Below are 22,695 nucleotides of genomic sequence, written 5' to 3' on the forward strand. Positions count from 1 at the left end.
GAAGAGTGTGGGATATCAATTGGATCTTGTTACGAGATTTTGACCGAAAAATTGAAGATGCACCGCGTTGCTGCGAAATTCAGCCCTCAGAACTCGTGAGTTTTTGGCCAAACACTCGATCACTGTTCTTCCCCCCCCTACTCACCTGACCTTACTCCTTGAGATTTTTCTTGTTCCCCAAACTCAAAAGACCCTTGAAAGGAAGAAGATTTGAGACGATTCCCGAGATTAAGGCAAATGCGACGAAAGAGCTGGAGGACATTACAAAAGAAGCGTACCAGGACTGTTGGGATAAGTGTGTGCGTTGGTGAGGAGAGTACTTTGAAGGGGTCCCAGACCTGTAACGTCTAAATAAAGTACATTTTGTTTTATGACGTCAGTCCGCGTATTTTTTGAACAGACCTCGTATGCTACATATGAAATATACATCGTTTGTCCATAAATGTTATGCTCAAGGACACAACAGTAGTTACTGTGCCCAAGGTATGTCGCATGAGTAATAGGACACCAGATGAGCAGAAATTAAAGAGTTACATAACGGTTACTTGAACTGTAAGTTATACTGACATCTGAAGGTTACATAATTTACAAAAAACAAAACAAAACTGCCGCCTAAGGGTTAAAGTTTGACAACTCACCCCCAGTTTGAACAGACAAAGATTTTCTGCTCATATCACAAATGTTTTGGATTTGTTAGAGTGTATATATAGGACACTTTGAAGATTCTTAAAGGTAAAGTATATCATTTAAAAACTGATAAACAAACAACTAAACATAACACACCGTAAAAAAATAATTTTATATTCAAAATTCACTGAATCATTAGATGTCTGATCTTATTAGACATTATTATTGTATTTATCTTCAAAGGACATGATTGGATAGTTCATTCTTTAGTATAAATCATTAGATCTTCACATATGTGTGTGTGAAAGACCAATCACTTTGTGACGTCCTTCTACATTATATACAATTTTTGTGCACCTAAAATGTATGTCGATTTTCACAAACGTTTATTATAATAAAAAGAATACAACAATATTTAAAATACTAAGTGATAATACTTTAAAAACATACTACAAAAATCACGAGAAACAGAAAACCAACTACAAAGATTGTAAATGTAGTAACGGGTATATTTCTAAATATATTAAACATGGAGCTTGTGTTTTCTCTGATAGTGTTGAAAGTATCATTCTCTATTTCGTCTTCACTGTTATCACGTACATTTGTTTTAGTATCTTGTACTACGAAGTTACTGTTGTTATTTAAGTTTAAAGGTTTTTCTGTAATGATAACCCGATCTTCTTTTTCCATTGGTAGTTCAGTTTCATACACAGCCATGTCAATTTCTCTTCCAGGTAATAACAGTTTAATATTTTTTATCGCAGGAGAAATGTCTTTATATGAGGTTAAGGGTTTTTTTTTGTCATGATATCTGTACTTTCTTCTTTCGAGAATAATTCTTTATTATGCTTGGCTTCATCAACTCCTGTTTCAAGGGGTGTTACTGCTGAACGTTTTTCTGTAATTTATGAGAATAATATTTTTAATATACAAATATGTACAGATTTAATACAAAGGATGGTTAAATTAGCTAAATAATGTTTTATATAAAGACTGAAATTTTATAAAGGATGGTTACAGATAGAAAAGGGTGGTTACAGATAGTAAAGGGTGGTTACAGATTGTGAAGGGTGGTTACAGATAGTAAAGGATGGTTACAGATAGTCCTTGAAAAGAAAAGGGGTATAATCACAAAGAGAAACTACCACGTTCTGTAAGAAAAACATTTGTATCCAATTAATGAAATAGAAAGTATGTATGAAAGCCATTATAAAAAAATAGCTTTAAGTGCATTATCTCTAAAAGTTAGTTTTGTACTGTTGAAATCACCTGGACTTTTCCACTTGAATGATTTAATCATATCCAGAAAAGCATCTAAACCATATTGCGTACAAATCAGCTAAATTAACTACTGCACGAACGTTATGCATTTTATGTATCTATTGTCTTACACAGCTTCTTTCTGAATATTTAAAACTAAATAGTTCTTACATACGTACAAATTTAGTTTCCTCGATATTCCAAAAGTGGATCAATGTTATCAACTCATATTTTCGGACAAGGTATGTATTGGTGTGCAAAGCTTTCTCGTACTAATAACTGGTGGTGAAAATAAATGAGTTAAAGTTTATTATAATGGAGACAAGAAAACGTTTAACGACAGTACATTTGAAGATTATTAAACTTTTTTTTTTTTTTTGCACAGTGGCCAACCTTACATCAACACTGATGTATTTCTCACAATCATTTTTATTGAAGTTCCACATTAGTCCCCCGGCTTCTCATTTCAAAGTTAAGAACTGAAAATAATTATTTTTTAAAGAATTTGTACTGATTATTTCGTGCATTATTTAATAGTCATTCAAATATCATAAACTCTATTAACCATTTAAAAGTAAAATGTGTAACTATGTGAGCTATTTAAGTGGCGCCTCATATCGAGGCAACAATAACCTACTTCGTTAAATCAAGATTATTGGATAATTGTTTTTAAATAGCACAAGGTTAAAAAAAAACTTATTTGAGTATTTACGTAGAATGCCTTGAGATACTTCCACATGTAGTTTTTTTTTTTTTGTAAATGTCAGATGCTGGAGGAAGCTTTAGAGAATTTTGAGGGTTGTTTTTCAGCCCAAGAAGAAATTAACAAAAAGTTATCCTGTACCAATGTGAGACATAAGAAACAATAGTGGTATCTACAGCTGAGTAGACTGAAATATCTGAGATAAAGTACCTTGCTTAATGTCATAACATGTGACGAACAACCTTCGATATATAGCATATATAGCAAGTCCAAAGCATTAGACATTGGAACAAGAAGTTTATGGATAACTATATTTCTTTGTGTTTAAGTACAAATAGACACGATCGGCTATCTGCTGATCTAGCAGATCTATTGTGGATCTATTGTCCACCTAAAATTTTCAAACTGACAAAACTCACGTTTTCGTTTGAAATTAGACATTGGTTCCAGAATGCAAATAACCTGTGCTAACCTTGGCTATTTTTATTATGGGTCATTCCCTGCTGGTGTCTCATCTGAAGCTTTGTAATAGAAAAATGGTGCTGTAGAGTTGCATAGGTGTGTACAGTTTTTTGTGGTAATTACAATCCATTATAAAGTTCAATGTTGATTAAAATGTGTCATTATTATTGTAATAAAATAACACAATATCGTTTTTAGCAATTAGTGAAAACTAGAATAAACAGAGAAAATGTCATAATTGTAGATCTTGCAGAGCCTAAAGACTTTTGACAGTTTATTCTATTTACTGTGGTTTTCAACTTAATTGCGAATATTAATTTCATCTCTTTGATACATTCATGGTGTATAGCTGTGGGTAACAATAACACTGAAGTGTGCCCCTTATGTGGCAGTCTAACAAAACAGTACAATAACCAACACTTACCAGGTACATTTTAACAGATGTCTCCAGTAATATCACCTTGACATACACACTCAGTGAAAGAAAAAAGAAAGCGTTATTTTCTTGTAATAACACCAACAAGCTGTAACTACTACTTGTTAATCAATAGTCTGGTGTATTTTAATACAATCTGACTTACTAACATTGAACGTTTTGTACACCTACACAATAGTTTGTTCATTCAAAAATAACACAAATTCAAGTGATAAGTAGTCGTCTGAAATATCTATTGAAGATTTTGTCTTTTAATATATCAAAATGTGCCGTTGCCATTTTTTGCTCTTAATAAATTAATATATGTATAAAGAGATCACATGTTTATATATGAAAGTGTATATAAAAGTATACTTTTAAAAATATAGAGTTATCTATGTCTACTAACTTTCTTGTTGACACACTTTCCAGAAACACAGAACTTACAGTCCTTATCATTCCAGAAATATACTTTTGACCAGTCAACTGTCTTTCCGCTGTCACATTCAAATTCTTCTGGAAACAGATCAAAACAAGAAGAAGTATTAGTTCTTGTATTATAATTTATTCCACATCTACAGCAGGAAGGTATCGCATCATCCTTAGCAGAATGTTTAAGTGATAAACCAACTTTATTAGAAACCATGATAATGCGCTCCTTCTTTATGAATTACCTAATTTAGTACGAATGAAATTGAGTCATTCAGTATGTCGATATATAATTAAAACGGTCACACAACGATCAGTGTAATATATTTTAAAATCTTATAAGTTAATATTTTTGAATTCACTAACAAAACACTGAAAGTTCATGCTATCGCCAACGAAACAGTAACATTGACGTGTTATATAAATTACTTTGATGGAATATATATAGATAAACTTAATGACAGTGTCACCAAACTTTATGGTTTATTCACATAAATACTTTTATGAAACGCCGATTTTTAGTGTCAAGTCCTCAAAGACATCTGTGTTCCACTGGGGCCGTTATATGTGTGTATTACAACTGGACGTACAAACAGACCAAACTAAGATCATGTGAGAGTGACAGAATATTATCATATTGATTTTGATTGACAGGTTGGCTAAAACACTGCTGGTTCCTAATAGATTTCATATAGGAAGAATTGGTTTTTACCTGTATTGGTCAATTTCCACATAAAGACGTGCCATCGGAAATCATACATTAGCGTGTTTGATTGTTCTTCTCATCCATATCATATGTACTTGCTTTTGATAAAGCATTTTTCAGTAGTATGTTCTGGATGTCTGTTTTAATGACGACAAACAGACACGCCAGAATAACTCCGAAAAAAATGTTGGAGTTAGAAACGTTTGGAATCATGTTAAAGTTTTACTCGCTAGCTTCCGAAATATCTCAAATTGAACTCACTCTGCACAAATCTGTTGCTTAGAGATAATAAGAGAGAATTGTTACGGGGTAGACAATATTTATTGTAATCATATGCTATGAAACTGCTTTCATATCTAAATAATATTAGTTTACTGATGTTTGCCAATTTGAAATAAGCGAACAGCAGTAAGCTTAAATGTATTTAACTTTAGAAAATAAAACGACCTTTATATTAGAAATGTAACTATATATATATATACACACACATATGAAGGTATTTTAAAATTTAACAAACTTTTCGCCTTTACTGCTTCACTAGGGTTAATATACACAACTTTTTGACATTATAATATTCATTACCTCTAATGTTCTATCTCTCGAGTCTGTGGTAACGTGCGTCTAACAATGTATAAATTATAATTGTTGTTCTCCTATTAGAGTAAACTTATACAGCTATACTAACAAGTGATATATTGCTACGTATTACAATTTGAAATAATAGGAAATTTTAATTTAGTAGTTTATTAAATGTTAATATGTATGAAATTTATGATACTTATGACTCGTAATTTGAGGATGATGGATTCAAATCCCTGTCTCAAAAATTTGCTTTCCCTTTCAGCCGTCGGGGCGTTATATAGTTACGGTTAATCTCACTTTTCGTTGGTAAAAGAGTATCCCAAGAGTTGGCGGTGGATAGTGATGACTAGCTGAGTTCCCTCTAGTCTTACACTGCTAAATTAGGGATGGCTAGCACAGATAGCCCTCGTGTAGCTTTGCACAAAATTAAAAACAAAGAACCAACCTATCCATTTAATGAAACTAGCTCGATGGGAGTTATGTAAATTTATGATTAATAAAAGGTTATCTTAGGACATGAAATTTATTAATATTGATAGGTTACATATATAATTTTTTTAAAACCGAAAACGCCCATACAAAAGGCAAAATGTGAAACCATAAATTTGCATCTATCTCTTCATGGACCCACAAATCTTCATGCCGAATTTGGTGAATATCCATCAACAGAGGCGAAGTAATGGTAAAAAAAGACAACGCAAAAACACTCGTATATCCACACCCTGTGAAGTATTTACATGGATATACAACAGTACTGTCTGTTGTATTCTCAAGACGGCCAGCGTAAGTATTGAAACTTTAATTAAAATAAAATTTTAATACCCGTACAGCCGTCTTGATAGTACATTTTTACTTGAAGTGAGTGTCTCGTCATCGCTTGTCACAGCACTATTACATTTCTACAGATGGTACTAGTTCCGCCTTTGAAGTGTTTATGATAGTGGTTTTCAACCTTTTCTGACTTGCGGTACACTACGACGATCTGAAAATTTTCGCGGCACACCTGGAAAGCCTTAACGATTTTTTTAGGTACACGTTATACGGCAAGTGTTAAAAGCCTTAGAAAGAAAATCACGGCCATAGCAAGCGATAATAATGTCATTGTTTGTTTGTTTGTTTTTGAATTTCGCACAAAGTTACTCGAGGGCTATTTGTGCTAGCCGTCCCTAATTCAGCAGTGTAAGACTAGAGGGAAGTCAACTAGTCATCACCACCCACCGCCAACTCTTGGGCTACTCTTTTACCAACGAATATTGGGATTGACCGTCACATTATAACGCCCCCACGGCTGAAAGAGCGAGCATGTTTGGTGCGACGGGGATGCGAACCCGCGACCCTAAGAGTACGAGTCGCATGCCTTAACACGCTTGGCCATGTTGGGCCTAATGTCATTGTGCGTCACGTTTAGATACACGTAACACAGAAGAGTTAACTTAAAAAGCCTTAGAACGAAAATGACGGCCAAAGCAAGCGATATTAATGTCATCTGCACATTGTCAATACTATCGCTTGCTTTGGCCGTGAGTGTCGTTCAAAGGCTTTTTAACGATTTTGTGGTATAGCAGAAAAATCAAAACTTTTTATTTTTACATATATTTTCAATGTGACGCTTGTGCCTGCTTCTGAGAGCAAATCAAATTGTAGCGAGGCTCTAACGTAGACAAACAAGCTCGCATTTCATCACCGACTGTAAGAAGCCTCTCTCTCTTTCTGACTTTAATTTCAGTCAATGCTGAAAATCCAATTTTGCAAAACCACGAAGATGCAAATGAAAACAGAACTTCAACTGCTTTTGAACTGATTGCAGGATATGAATTTTTAATGATCCAAAACTCATCCAAGCTCTTTTCGGGAAACATTGACTGACAAAATTTGTCGTTTTGTAAATCAATGAGCTGTTCTTCCTCCTCAGATTTGTAAGATTTGTTGTCTCGTTGATTCCGAATGGATAGGTCACCCAGTTATATTCGTCGACAGCAAGTGACTGGAACTAATGTTTTAGTGCGGACTGTAGGTTGCTTAATGTGTTCAAAATTTGAGGGACAATTTTCTTCTTTGACGGACATTCGTTAACAAAAGGAAAACAATCAAGGACTCCTTTCGAGATCATATTCTTCCACAGTATCACCTTTTCATCGAAGGCCTTCAGTTTGGACGTTGAAGTAATAATGTTTTCAGATGGTCCTTGAAGACTTAAGTTCAGAGAATTTAATTTGTCAAACAAGTCGGAGAGAAATTGAACCTTCAGCCACGAGATCTCATCATGAAAAGAAAATTCAAAACCTGCTTCCTCAGTAGGTGGTATAAACGACTCGACATGGCTAGGTGGTTAGGGAGCTTGACTCGTAATCTTAGACTTGCGAGTTCGAATACCCGTCACACCAAGCATGCTCGCCTTTTCAGCCGTGGGGGCGCTATAAAGTAATGGTCAATCCTACTATTCGTTGGTAAAAGAGTAGCCCAAGAGTTGGCTGTGGGTGGTGTCGACTAGCTGCTTTCCTTCTGGTCTTACACTGCTAAATTAAAAACGGTCAGCGCAATAGCCCTCGTGTAGCTTTGGGCATAATTACAAAACAGAATAAACTTGGTATAAGTACAATACCTATGTCTACATAAACAATCTTGATTGCCAACAAGGATGTGATTGAGAAGCGAATGGATCACATAAACAGGCTTTTCTTGTTCTAATTGGAATTTTCGTTCGTAGTTCGTGATAATAAGAGAATAAATGTTGTTTTATGAGGTTGATAATGACTGATATAATTATAAACATCTTTGCATGGAAGTATGGATGTTTCCTAAAGCTCCGCCCCTTTTTCTTACCCACCCGTGGGGCAGCGATAAGTCCTTAAATTAACACCTCTAAAATTCGGAATTCTATTATCTACGGTGGACACAGCAGAGAGAAAAGATGACTTTCCTTGCTTTTTTTTATAAATTAGTTCACCAGGCGAACATTTAAAAACTAAATTTTCTCATTGTATTTTGTAAATTAATCGTGTATGTCTAATATACAATCTGGCCGACTCTGTTCTTTTTGTTTGTTTTTGAATTTCGCACAAAGCTACCCGAGGGCTATCTGCGCTAGCCGTCCCTAATTTAGCAGTGTAAGACTAGAGGGAAGGCAGCTAGTCATCACCACCCACCGCCAACTCTTGGGCTACTCTTTTACCAACGAATAGTGGGATTGACCGTCACATTATAACGCCCCCACGGCTTAAAGGGCGAGCATGTTTGGCGCGACCGGGATGCGAACCCGTGACCCTCAGATTACGAGTCGCACGCCTTAACACGCTTGGCCATGCCGGGCCCTCTGTTCTTTTTACTGGTTTAAAACGTTATTTTGTTTTTTCTGCTATCAATCTAAACAACATGACATTCTGACGGAAAACACTTATCACTGACATTCACGTTGTTACCTTAATAAATTTCACTAGTTGTTAATACTGGCCATTCGTATTCAGGGTGGAAATATCATTGATATTTAATTTAAACCTACCCAACATAAACTCTATCTGTTGTTGACACTTATCATTGCTATTTGAATTACAAGCTTACCCAACATGACTTCCTTTCCTGTTTTCAACAGTTGTCATTGGAGTTTAAATTACAAACCTACCCAACATGACTTCCTTACTTATTCTTAACACGTACCATTGCTATTTAAGTTACAAACTTACCCAACATGACTTCTTTACTTCTTATTAACATTTATCATTGCTATTTAAATTACAAACCTACCCAACATAACTTTTTGCCTATTTTTAACACTTACCATTGGTATTTGAGTTACAAACCTACTCAACATGACTTCTTTACTTGTTGTTAACTTTTATCGTTGCTATTTAAATTACAATCCCACCCAACATGACTTCTTTACTTGTTCTTAACGCTTATCATTGCTATATAAATTACGACCCAACTCAGCATGACTTATTTACTTGTTTATAACTTGTGTTGTACAAGTCCTGCCTGTTCTTGAAATTTGTAGAACGTTCTTGTGTGTAAAGAAATCAACAAAGCACTGTGTGTGTAAGTATTACTAATGATTCAGAGTATTTTCGCAAACTTTGGCGAATGTTCTAGTCTAGAATGATTAGTATATAAAACCGACGCTTTGAGGGACAGAGGAAATATTATTGGACAGCTATAGTATTGTATGTTAAAGGTGTAGGAAGCTATAACTGTGATTAACGCCTATTAATCGAAATAACTACAGAACTTGACCAAGAACGTTTGCAGGTTTCAAACGTTACAAACCGTTCAACTTCAGTGAATTACTTCTGACGTGAGAATTTCTGCGAGGATAAAATCAGCCATTTAAGGCCAATCAAACTAATTAGCTTCAGTTACGTGTGACAATATCACCTTAGAATTAATTTGGTACTGTATGTCTTATTTATAATTAAATTTTGAATATATCTATTCCTTAAAGATAGGTTTCGATTTCTCTTCCAACATTACTTGCTCTGTGCCGACATCAACTTTTCACTTTTATTTTTTTACGAACTGTTCGTAGTAATTTTTTGATCTTATAAATCAATAGACATTTATAGCTGTAAAAGCGTTTCAGTCATGTTCATACTTCCAGTTGTAACTGAATAATCCAATTATAAAAATGCATGTTCGCATGCACCTGTAACATGTATAACTTGTATGTTCTTAAGGCCCAGCTTGGCAAAGTGGTAAGGACGATCCACTCGTAATTTGAGGATCACGAGTTCGAATTCCTGTCACACCAAGCATGCTCGTCCTCTCAGCTGTCGGGGCGTGATAATGTGTTAGCTAATCCCACTATTCGTTGGTAAAAGAGTAACCCAAGAGTTGGCGGTAAGTGGTGATGACTACCTACATTCTCCACAAACTTACACTGCTGAAATAGGGGCGGATAGTCCTCATGTAGCTTTGTAAGAAAATTAAAAAAACAAAACCTTCTTACTACTCGAAACAACACTGCTGATTTGTATTTCGTGTGTGTGTCTTTCTTACAGCAAAACCACATCGGACGATTCGCTGTGTCCCCCGAGGGAAATCGAACCCGCGATTTTAGCTTTGAAAGTCCGTAGACTTACCGCAGTCTCAGGGGGAACGATTTGTACTTTCTCTTGTATTTTTATTTCTTACACAATTTTCACTGAATTATCTACTTCGTTATTTTATAACTAATTAACTTAAGTCACGGTATTAATTTATTTTGTAGTTATGATTACGTAAAACAGCTCAAAGTTTTGTGAAACTTTTTTCTGTGAGTGAATGATGAAGCAGAATTTGTCTCAAATGTTTTAAAATGACGTCACGTACTCACTTTAAACTGATAACCACATCTGTTTTTAAATAAATACTGAAAACAAAACACGGTTTCTCGTATTTAATCCATAAGTTCTATAGATTACAAAGCCTAATGTCGGAATTCAATTCTTCTAGTGGAACAGCACATATTTGATCCTGGAGATTTTTTTTTTTTAGATGAAGAAGATAAACAAACGATAAAACTTATTGTAACGAATTTTTGATCTTATAAAAATGTTACAATGTATTGTTTTTGACAATGCTTGTAATCACTGAAATAAATTGTATTTATTTATAAATGTAAGATTCTGTTGAATAGCAAAATGTCCAAATCACCTTTTGACACACCACTGTTAGTAAAGCATTAGAATGTTAGCTAATGAAACAAAACCTAAACCTTTATCTCTAAACAATTATTGCTATTATTTACAAGGGCTCGATAAATTTCTTTATTTTCAATATAAATCATTATTTAAGAATGTTATGTACAAACACTTCTTTCAACATTATGATGTCCAAGTTTCTATTTGCTCACTGCCTCCCTGAAAAGTGACATCGTATGCGAAATCAAAGGTTTATTAGTTTGGCGAGCGTCATTAAAACTGTTACTTTTATTTCATTACTTGTACTAGACTATTAATAGGGTATATCACGTACATATAAGGTTACCAATAACGACACAAGTGTTTAGTTAATTATGACCACCAGCTGACCCTCCGGACAGGAAAATACGACAACCAGGCATTGACACCACTATCCTCTTATCTTCACATATCTTCATCCACAATTATCACCGTCCCAAATGTAATAAATTTTAGACATGTGTAGCAGAAACACTCTTACTATAAAAGTCTATTAAACCAACAAAAAACAACAAAAACTAAATATTTTCTGCGACATCAGGTAAAGTGTACTCCAGATGGTAGGAATGTAACAAATGAAGATATAAATGTGTTAAATTAGCGCGTTGTTAATATTATGCAAAACATAATAAAATTGTTAATCACATAAAATGTACATTGTTGCAGAACGGGTTCTTCGTTTTATAAGATGTAGGATGTTCTATTTATGGATCTTCGATTGTAAGCTAATTTGATTTAATTTTAACAATTTACTTTTCGGATTGTAGTTATTACTACGTGGCAGATATACGACCTCGAATATTTCCTTCTGGTTTCCACCATGATGAGCACGTGAAAGTCAAGCCCTCTAATCTGCGAAATGATAATTACAAGTTAACGCTTCATTAACAACAGGAAACATAACGAAGCGTTAATACCAGTTACGTTTAATAACTATTTACTAATAAGAGAGAAACGTAACAATATTTAGTTTGTTATTAACTATAACAAGGCACGGCATAGCGACGTGATTATTTGCTCGCTCCTTTAGCTGTGGGTACGTTATAATGTAACAATGATTACCATTATTCTCTAGAAAAGAATAACCCAAGACTAGCTGTCTTCTCTCTAGTCTTACGCTGTTAAATTAGGGACAGCTAGTGCGGATAGTTCTCGTGTACCTTTGCGCAAAATTCAAAATATAAACTTTTCCGGAATATTTTAAATGTACTTTCCCCTTAAGTTTCGTGTTATGAGAACTTTAATAAAACTATTTTTTCTGATAACACTGCAGAAATGCCATTTCATATCTAATAATTTGAAATATTTCCTGTTAACCATAACTTCATTGTGCATATGTATGTTGAATATTTTACAGAGTAATTATGAATCACAAATTAGAAGTTCATTAGGGCTATCTTTCTTCAGCTACTATAAATAAAAAGCTTTTGATATTTGAAAATACTGTGATCCTTAAAGAAACATACCTTGACAACCGTTAAAACATAAAGACATATAAATTTAGTTTGAGACATCGTAGTTTGACAAATCCACATATAACTCGTCGTTATCCACAGTACTTCATATAATGAATAATTTTCCGTTTTGTATCAAAACTTATTGAACCTAGGTGTTTTTTTCTGACATCGTGAATAACATAAAGAATTGTCATTTGAACTATATTTGTACGTCACGTAAAATGTTATGAATATCAAGTGGGGATAGCTTTGTCATTAACATTAACACTTAGAATGATATATAAAAAATAAAACTTACCTTTTGAGATATCTATTGTACTTAATATATCTAGAAGACACTCTTTCATGTGTAGATGTAATTTAAGGTTAGGGTTAATTTCAGTCTCTAGCAGTAAGAAACAAGTTGCGGCTCGAACACCCTCTACCTCGGTCATACCTATCTCCACCTAGTGCTCTCCACGTAGCCATTTTAATTTCAGCTTATCGAAACATGACTTGTATCAAACAGTACAGCTACAATTAGTAAATTAAAAGGAGAAAAAATATAATAATAGTTGTCGCAACTCATAAGGCAACTGCCTTACAGTTATTTTTAGTTAGTTCGCCTTCATCCTAGATCAGTCTAAAAATATTCAATATTTACGTAAAAGAACAACATATATATCGCTCTCGAAAGCAACTAAGATTTTCCGTCTATCTGATGAAATTAGTTTTATATTGAAAACAATTTTCTATATCGAGTGATTGTCTGTTAGACGCTTTAAATCTCATTAAATGTTTCAGTTGAACGTCACTTTAAGTGGAATATAAACATGTATCGTTTTTCTTCATTCTTATTCGCCATGTTTTTCCTTCTTGCGGTCTCCTACCCAGCAGTAGATATATTTGAGATAAACCATACGTTAGAATGTTTTATAAAAGCTTTATTAAAATTAAAGAAAATCATAATGAATTTAGGAACTTTAAATTGACTGGTATTATAGAAGATTTAGATGAAGAAAGTGGGTCAAACAGGAAATTAGAATGTCTGAAAGGATCTATGAAACAAATTTGATCTGAAAACATAAAAATAAATAGCAAGGGTATTTTAAAGCACATTAAGGATAAATAAAATGTTAGGATAGGGAAAGCACACTTGAGGTAAGATAAAGGAAGACTTGTATTTAACAATTATAAAATAGCTAGGTTATTAAATTCTGCTTTTTCTTCAGTTTTTACTTTTGAAGACTTCAGTATTCCTCATATTGAACAATTAATAGCCGAAAACAATGTTCAACAGACAACTGCATAAATTCTGAGCTTGTTAAAATAAAAATTTAAAGAATAATAAGGCTCTTGGGCAAGATAATATTTGAATACTGGAGAAGTACCAAAAGACTGGTAATTAGGTAATGTCTCTCCTATCTTTAGGTGCGGTAATAGAAGTTTTCCAATAATTATAGACTTATTTGTATTACATCAGTTGTGGAAAATCTGATAAAAGGTATTTTGCAAAATAATTTAACAAAGTTTAGAATGTTATTGAATTGTCAACACGGTTTCACTGCGGAAAAGTCTTGCCTTACAAATCTTTTGTCATGCTTTGCAAATGTTACTGTATACGTAGATAAGAGTGTAAATTTGTTGTATTTGGATTTTCAGAAAGCATTTGATAAAGTGCCACATGCTCGCTTTTTCAGCCATGGGGCCATTATAATGTGACGGTCAATCCCACTATTCGTTGGTAAAATAGTAGCCCAAGAGTTGGTGGTGAGTGGTGATGACTAGCTGCCTTTCCTCTAGTCTTACACTGCCAAACTAGGGAAGGCTAGCGTAGATAACCCTCGAGTAGCCATACGTGATATTCAAACCAATCCAAACCAAACCGACTCACGCTCACCACAATTATACGGCACCTCACAAACCCGATTGTACGTTATGACCCATAATGTCTACCAATGAATCATTTAACTACAGTCTTGGTAAATATATAACGTGGCCATTTTCTAAATATGTAACATCAACCAGCTCATTTTTTAAATATTTTTTTAACTTTAAATCTATACTTAATCAATTCATTTATAAAGCCTTAATGCCCAATTTTGATGTAATCTCCCTCTTCACAGGTTCCCCGCTAGTACAGCGGTATATCTCCGAATTTACAATGCTGAAATTAGGGGTTCGATTCCCCTCGGTGGGCTGAGCAGATAGCCCCATGTGGCTTTGCTATAAGAAAAACAAACACACACACACAAACCCTCTTCATAGAAGTCTCAACCCCTGAAGCCTGCAAGATAGCTTTAGAATTTTATATCCAAGACCACAACCCATTAATGCACATCTCCTGCAACTAACTCATGTAATGGGAGTGCGAGTATGTCTTGTTTCACAAGAGAAATCAATTATTTTATAAAGTACTTGAAGTATAACATGTATGTTATATGCTTGTAAACATTTTGAAAGGTTATTTAATAACATCGTTGATTAATTTGTCATGGTGTGAAATTTCCGAACTAGTTTTGTTTTTCTCTTCGGGTTCCTGTTTAGGCTTACATTTCTATGTCTTTTAGTGGGAATTGTTCTGTAATCGCGAATGGCTTGTTTCCATAAACCAGACGGTGTTAATTTTGAGAATATTGTTTGGAGTATTTCTGTTTGGTCATCTCAGCGTCTGGTAAGTATTACAGGGCCTGGTTTATCCTTTGATAAAACAAATCGATTTGTAGTAAGTACATTCTAATAAGAATGAATACATACCATTAAAAATGGGTAATTCTTAAATAAAAGTCACTATTCTTCAGTTTGTATTTACTTGTAAAAATTAATATTAATGTGTAAATTGATATTCGTATCCTAAAGGCAGTTATTACAAAAGGTGTTTGGTGTTAATGTAACTCTAATTTTTTTTTTTAGAGTAAGATGTTTCTATAAAAGGACTGAACCTACCTTTTATAACCTGCAAAGTACGGACAAAATATTTTATGTATATGCATAAATATTACAGGGCTAAGCTCACTAGTTTATAGAAGTTATATTCGGTGAAATCACTGAGGCAAGTTTTCAATGTTGCTATTTTGCTCCCCGCCAATGGCACAGCAGTATGTTTGCGGACTTATAACGCTAGTAATCGTAATTTGATACCCGTGATAGGCAGAGCACAGAACTCCATTGTGATGTTATATGATTAACTTCAAACAAACCATCACCATTTTTGTTTTTAACATACATTCTGACAATGATATTGGATGCAATACGAAATTTCTGTCCACGAATCACACAAACTTCTTTCGCTGTGATATTTTTCAATAGGGGATTGAGTGCTATTTCATGACATTCAGAAAGCTCATAAGTAATGAACAGATTAGGTGAGGTCAGGGGAGAAATGTTGACCAGTTATTATCCACAGTCTACGTAAGCAATGTTTTTTCCGAATATGAGGCAGAATAGAGACCTATTAGAATTTAACACCTTAGACTCTTTTAACCTCCTAGAATTCTTCATGATGTAAACAGAACACAAACCTGTAAGAATGCAACACCTTAGACACTTTTAAGTTTTAGGAATTCTTTATAATATAACCATAACATAGTTCCGTAATAATGGAACTCGTAGGACACTTTTAACGTCCTATAATTCTTGATTACCTAATCGGAACACTGACCTGTAAGAATGTAACACCTTGCATACTTTTAATCTCCCAAAATTCTTCAAGATGTAACTAGAACACAATCCTATAAGAATGTAACACCCTGGACACTTTTAAGCTTGAATTCTTCATGATGGATGTAACCAGAACACAGCCTGTAAAAATGTAACACCTGGGAGATTGTTAAAATCCTGAAATTATGAATAATGTAAGCAGAGCACCATCCTGTAAAAACGTAATATTCTGTATAAATTGAATGTGCTATTTGCACACAACCGTCCATAATTTCAAACTTATCAAATAAGAAAAAAGATCATTATAATCAGCGACTGTCATCCATTCTGCTAACATTCTTAGTACACCTGATAGTGGAACTCTATCGTCACTCGTATGGCATAATACATAGCTAAAAAGTGTCGAAAGATTCTCTGTAACAACCGACCACGTGACACATGAACTCATGGATTACAGTTCAGAAAGGATATTTTGTTTCGCAAACTTCTGGAACAAACACGACTTCTAGTAAGTAGCTGAAGCTATTGTCACGTGCTGCTGTGTATGTTGATCATTGCATTTAAAAACGCTACTTTGGACATAAACTGAAACTACTATTCTATCGGATCCTAGTGAATGGAAGTCAAAATATGACACTTTTTGCCTTTGAGTTGTTGTTTTTGATTTGAATTTCGCGCAAAGCTACTCGAGGGCAATCTGTGCTACCCGTCCCTAATTTAGCAATGTAAGACTAGAGGGAAGGCAGCTAGTCATCACCACCCACCGTCAACTCTTGGGCTACTCTTTTACGTTAGATTACTCTCAGTACACGTACAGTTATTTCAGCTTAGTTATAATTTAAGTTGCAGTGAGACAAATTAAATGATTTGTTTTATTTAATAAACAAGGTCTAGAACTACTTAATTGTGAAATATAGACTATACAGTGTTAACAACATGCTACCGGTATCTAACCTTAGATCGAGTGTTTATTTTAATTCTATAAATAATCGAATTGTTAAGACTAGTTTGGGGACTAAACATTTCCAGTGTGATAAGTTTTAATATCAGACATACTGACTGGAAAATGCGAGAGTCAAAATAATGAGGAAGAAAGGTTTCTGGAAACTGTTCGAGATGGGTTTTTCACCAATTGATCAAGGAACCTAATACAACTAACCCTAATTTATTTTTATTATTAACTTCTACTACAGAAATGATTGAGAGGGCGGCAACTGGGGATCATCCAGATAAAAGCGATAATTGCTCTATTAGGCTCGATGTTTTGTTGCATATCAAGTTAAGAAATAATGATATTTTGATTACATATTTAAAAAACACATTTTGAAAGGATGTGACAAGAACTATAACGTTGTGAACTGGGCAGCTAAGTCATTTCGAGACACTAATCAGATATGGAAAATGTTTAAAGATAATTTTTAAATATTCAAAGCAAGCATATTCTTTACAGAAAGAAAAGAGTATCTGCAAATGAAAATCAACGTTGGCTTACAAAGGGTACAAGAGATAAAATGAAAGAAAAGTATCAGAATTTTGGAAAATTTAAATTGACTGGTATTATAGACAATTTGGAAAATTATAGAAAATCAAGAAAGTTAGTCAAGCATGAAATTAGAATATCCAAAGGATGTATGAAAAAAAAATGGCTGAAAACACAAAGTTTAATAGTAAGCATTTTCAAAGTTCATTAGGGTTAAACATAATGTTAGGAGTCCCGGTGTAGGCAGGTGAGTTAAAGCGTTCGACCCGTAATCCGAGGGTCGCGAGTTCGAATTCCCGTCGCACCAAACATGCTCGCCCTTTCAGCCGTGGAGCGTTATAATTAGACGGTCAATCGTTGGTAAAAGAGTAGCCCAAGAGTTGGCGGTGGGTGGTGATGACTAGCTGCCTTCCTTGTAGTCTTACACTGCTAAATTAGGGACGGCTCGCACAGATAGCCCTCGAGTAGCTTTGTGCAAAATTCCAAAACAAACAAAAAACAAACAATAATGTTTGGATTGGGATAGGACCCTTGAGGGATGATAAAGGAAGGCTTTTATCTGTTGATTGTGAAATAGCGCAGATAGCCCTCGAGTAGCTTTGCGCGAAATTCGAAAACAAAAAACAACAAACGTAATACAATTTTAGTCATTATATGGCTTCTTCCGGCCCAAACCGGAAACATTTGTTTGTTTTAAATTTTGTGCAAAAATAGACGAGTGCCATCTGCGTTAGCATACCGTAATTTATCAGTAATATATGAGAAAGAAGGCAACAACAACGTCTCCCGCCAACTCTTGGGTTATTTTATCAAAGAATAGTGTAATTGACCTACAATTATAACATCCCTAAGACTGAAACGACGAGTATGTTCATGAGATAGAGATTCGAAAACGCGACTCGCACATTTAAAAAATATAAAACATATAGCCCTCATAGAAATTGGACAAAATGGACGAATAGCTCAAAGAAGACGTTCTTAATCTCTTAACCAAGTGGGTGCAAACTGTATATATATATGTTTCATAATTTTTGTAAGGCTTCACACACATCATAAAGTTGTTGTTTTCAGAAAAGACACAGTTTGTTGAAAAACATGTTTATTATTCTGTTTAAAAACATCCGCTAACATACGAAATACAAAAAAACCTAAATATTATTACGAATGTGAAAACTGTTTATTTCTAGATTAAAATGATCTTTCAATAACACAGCGGTATGTCTGAAGACTTGACAAGCTATAATTCTGGTTTCGACAGACTACAAATAACATTATGTAGTTTTGTGCTTAATTACATACAGTAACAGAAAAATTAAATTATGAAACCAATTGTATAAAGGTTAGCCCTCAAATTACCGAATTATTAATGACGTGATCAACTCGTTGCATCAGCTATTTTGTACTTTTATCACTAGTAACAACCAGTTTAAATAACTGATCCCAAACAAAATTACTAATATTTTGTGTGCAAAATCGACAGGAAATCCTGAACTTATTAGTGGGGCTCACAGTAAGACTGGTGGTATTTTGCTTGTACTATTTGTGTGTCTCGTATGTTGTAAGAGGTCCTGTATTCAAAAAGTCATCAATCCACAAGGAATCTTTAGCATAAATCCTTAAAAAAACACGTATTTAAGAATTCGACGGGCCCTTTTGAATCGCTTTACTAATTCTAGTTTCGTAGTGCTATAAAACCAGCATTACAACTTGCCATTTCTCAGGTTACGTATCTTGTTTGCTTATGTTTCAATTTCGATATTGTTAAAGCACTTGTGTGTGTGTATGTGTGAAGGGTCCTCAAAAGTGTTCTGTTTTCAGAGTATATAAAACCCAAATTAGAAGTAACAAATATTTTTATTTCTTAAATTTGTACTTCGATTGTCATGTTGTGTTGAAGGCTACAGAGTGTATAATTCTTCTCGTCATTCATGGCATGCGCACGTTTTGCTAACGTCACAAACGTTAAATGTCCCTTAAGTGATGTCATTTTAGAGTCTATTGACAGACAACACACTATTTTATTGTGGTGGGAAAGGTTAAAAAGGAGATATCTCCAGGCGGCCTTGGGTCTCCTTTTGGAGTAAGTAAGTACGTAATGTTAATAAAGTGATTGTGATATACAAAGTTATCCTGGATTATATACATTTCAGAAAAAGTTCAAACATCACACACTAAAGACGATAAAGAACAGCAGTAGTTTACGGTAGGTAAACAAGTCCGTACGTTCATGGGCAAAGGTCAAAGTTACACGAAAGTTGCTGCTGCAATAACTAAACTAAGGATATTAACTAGGAACTTCAGTCGTAATATCTTGTTTCGTCCATCTTAAATTTATCAGTACTAAATTCATTCAGGAATTCACTTGAATAATAAAGGAAATACTTGACATTTTAAGATGCTGTGAATTTTAGTTTGAAACTTAGAATTTTCTTTGGGAAATTCCTTCCCACAAAAAACTATTTCCATGTTAAAAACGTTGTACTTTGTAAATGTTTGTTTGGAAATTTCACGCAAAGCTACACGAGAGCTATCTACGCTAGCCGTCCCTAATGTAATAGTGTAAGACTAGAGGGAAGGCAGCTTGTCATCACTACCCACCGCCAACTCCTGGGCTACTCTTTTACCAACGAATAGTGGGATTGACCGTTACATTATACACCCCCACGGCTGGGAGGGCGAGCATGTTCGGTGTGACGAGGATTTGAACCCGCAACGCTCGAATTACCAGTCGAGCGCCTTAACCACCTGGCCATGCCGGGCCACAAAAGAAGGAAAACGAAACTGGAAAAATAGTGCTGGCATCTCGTAAAATCTACTTGGTAAAGTTAAAAATTGAAATAAATGAAATTTGTATTTAAAAAAAATTACGTATTAAATAACAATACTTTTTTTTTCCCTTTTTTGCTGTTATTATTAATCTATCTATGTATATGTACAGGAAGCTAATTTCCATTTGTCCGGAAAATATCTCCCACAGTTTAAGTCCGATTTGTATGAAACTCTGCATGATTTTTCAACATCATAAAGAGAAGTCCCTAACAAAGTTTAGTTGGAATTGTGTCTCTTATTAAAAAAAAAGTTTATTTAGTTTGTTTTTGGAATTTCGCACAAAGTTACTCGACGGCTAACTGTGGTAGCCGTCCCTAATTTAGCAGTTTAAGACTAGAGGGAAGGCAGCTTGTCATCACCACCCACCGCCAACTCTTTGGCTACTATTTTACCTACGAAGAGTTGGATTGACCGTCACATTATACACCCCCACGGCTGGGAGGGCGAGCATGTTTAGCGCGACGCGGGCGCGAACTCGCGACTCTCGGATTACGAGTCGCACGCCTTACGCGTTAGGCCATGCCGGGCCCTTTGTAAATGAATAAACGAGTTTACAGTGCTAAAATCTGAAACTCGTTTCCAAGAAGTGAACAGAGTGAAGATAGCCGAATGTGTAACGCTCCATTGAAGGAAAGAGAGAAAGAGAAAGGAATGACGTTAAACAGGATAAAAAGAAGAGTTGTTTACCAATACATTAAGATTTTTTAATCCAAACGATAAAATTTCCGTCTTAAAATTTTTTTTGTATGTAGCAGCAATCGTTTGCTATTCTTTTAATTAAGATTTTTTTCCTATTTCTTGCTCTTCAATTTCCTTGAAAGCTACTCAAGACCTATCTTCTCTAGACGTTCCTAATTTTGAAGCGATACAATGGGAAGGAAAAAGACGATCCTATAGGTTACTCTGACTCAGTAATGGTAACTGACAGTCACTTTTATAATGCCTACGACTAGATATGTACGTCGTACGATATTTTTTTCATTAAAATCGCTTAAGGGAAATAGAAGTACGCGTAGTCAGTGGGGCCCAAACCACGGAACCCTGGATCTCTAGTGTGGGGCGCTACCCACGCGATATAAGCCCAGCATGGCCAGGTGGGTTAAGGCGCTCGACTTGTTATCTGAGAGTCGAAGGTTCGAATCCCCATCGCATCAAACATGCTCGCCGTTTCAGCCGTGGGGTCATTATATGTGATGGTCAATCCCACTATTTGTTGGTAAAAGAGTAGCCCAGGAGTTGGCGGTGGGTAGTGATGACAAGCTGCCTTCCCTCTAGTTTTACACTACTAAATTAGGAACGGCTAGCGCAGATAGCTCTCGAGTAGCTTTGCGCGAAATTCAAAAACAAAGAAACCCACGCGATAAATTTTTTTAATACGTATTAAAATTACTACTTTTACCTCTTAGTACTTGCTAAACAAATATTGGAAACGTCACAACAAACTATTTTTCTTAAAATATAAGTCAATAAGACATTTCTAGTATACAGTTAAACACAAATTAACATAGATTTTATGCGTCTATTTTCATGCTGTTACTGGTTCTGGAAGCTCAGTCTCTTCAACTGGACCTTTTGTCTCATATATGGTCAGTCTATAAGAAAAGATATGAATGTAACGAATGGATATGTTTATTTTAAAATATAGGTAAAAAGTTACTGTTTTACATACATTTCCAAACCTATTCTCTAGTTCTAACTCAAACACAAGATAGATGGCGATTTAGGTATTCAATCACAAGCATCAGAAGTTGACAATGTTCAGCCTTGTCAGCTTTGCTCAGAAATACTACACAACATTTTTCATCTTTCCGTCAGTTTCTTTAGAACACTTTAGATATGCGATTAACTAAATACTAATAAACCAAGGCATCTTTCTATGACTCAACAATAAAGTTACAGCTTCTTTAAAACATTTCAAATCTTCGTATAATTGTATAATAGGGAAAAACCTTGTTTAAAACATAAAAGGAGATTTATTGCTTATCTTCCCAAATAAACTCACATCTAAATTGGGTATAACTATCAAAATACCCGCGTCTACTTCGGAGTTCAAAGTCCCCCCACAGTTCATAGAAGCCCGGCATGGCCAAGCGAGTTAAGGCGTGCAACTCGTAATCTGAGGGTCGCGGGTTCAAATACCCGTCACGCCAAACATGCTCGCCCTTTCAGCCGTGGAGGTGTTATAATGTCACGATCAATCCCACTATTCGTTGGTAAAAGAGTAGCCCAAGAGTTGGCGGTGGGTGGTGATGACTAGCTGCCTTCCCTCTAGTCTTACACTACTAAATTAGGGACGGCTAGCACAGATAGCCCTCGAGTAACTTTGTGCGAAATTCAAAAAACAAACAAACAGTTCCTAGAGGTCTTAGTATACCAACAAAACTACTGCATTATTCCCAGTGACATTCTACTCCAATGTGGTTACTACTCGAAAAACATTCGTTTGAAAATTCGC

At 34.9% G+C, this 22,695-nt stretch overlaps 1 protein-coding gene across 8 annotated transcripts in view; it reads right to left on the minus strand.

Moving 5' to 3' along the window:
* Nucleotides 1–1,093: 1,093 nt before the first annotated feature.
* LOC143252277 (solute carrier family 22 member 13-like) overlaps nucleotides 1,094–22,695 on the minus strand; it is a 43,140-nt gene continuing 21,538 nt past the window's right edge. For 6 of the 8 annotated variants that reach the window (XM_076504161.1, XM_076504163.1, XM_076504162.1 and 3 more), the window contains one exon: nucleotides 18,494–21,832. In XM_076504161.1, coding sequence (XP_076360276.1) covers nucleotides 21,766–21,832 — 67 coding nt within the window. In that variant the 3' untranslated portion in view covers nucleotides 18,494–21,765. Of the gene's footprint in view, nucleotides 1,526–12,590; nucleotides 12,806–18,493; nucleotides 21,833–22,695 lie in introns of those variants that run through there. The other 2 variants (XM_076504164.1, XM_076504166.1) reach the window with 2 other exon arrangements.

Source organism: Tachypleus tridentatus, chromosome 6 (genome assembly GCF_004210375.1).
Source record: "Tachypleus tridentatus isolate NWPU-2018 chromosome 6, ASM421037v1, whole genome shotgun sequence".
NCBI classification, from domain to species: domain Eukaryota; kingdom Metazoa; phylum Arthropoda; class Merostomata; order Xiphosura; family Limulidae; genus Tachypleus; species Tachypleus tridentatus.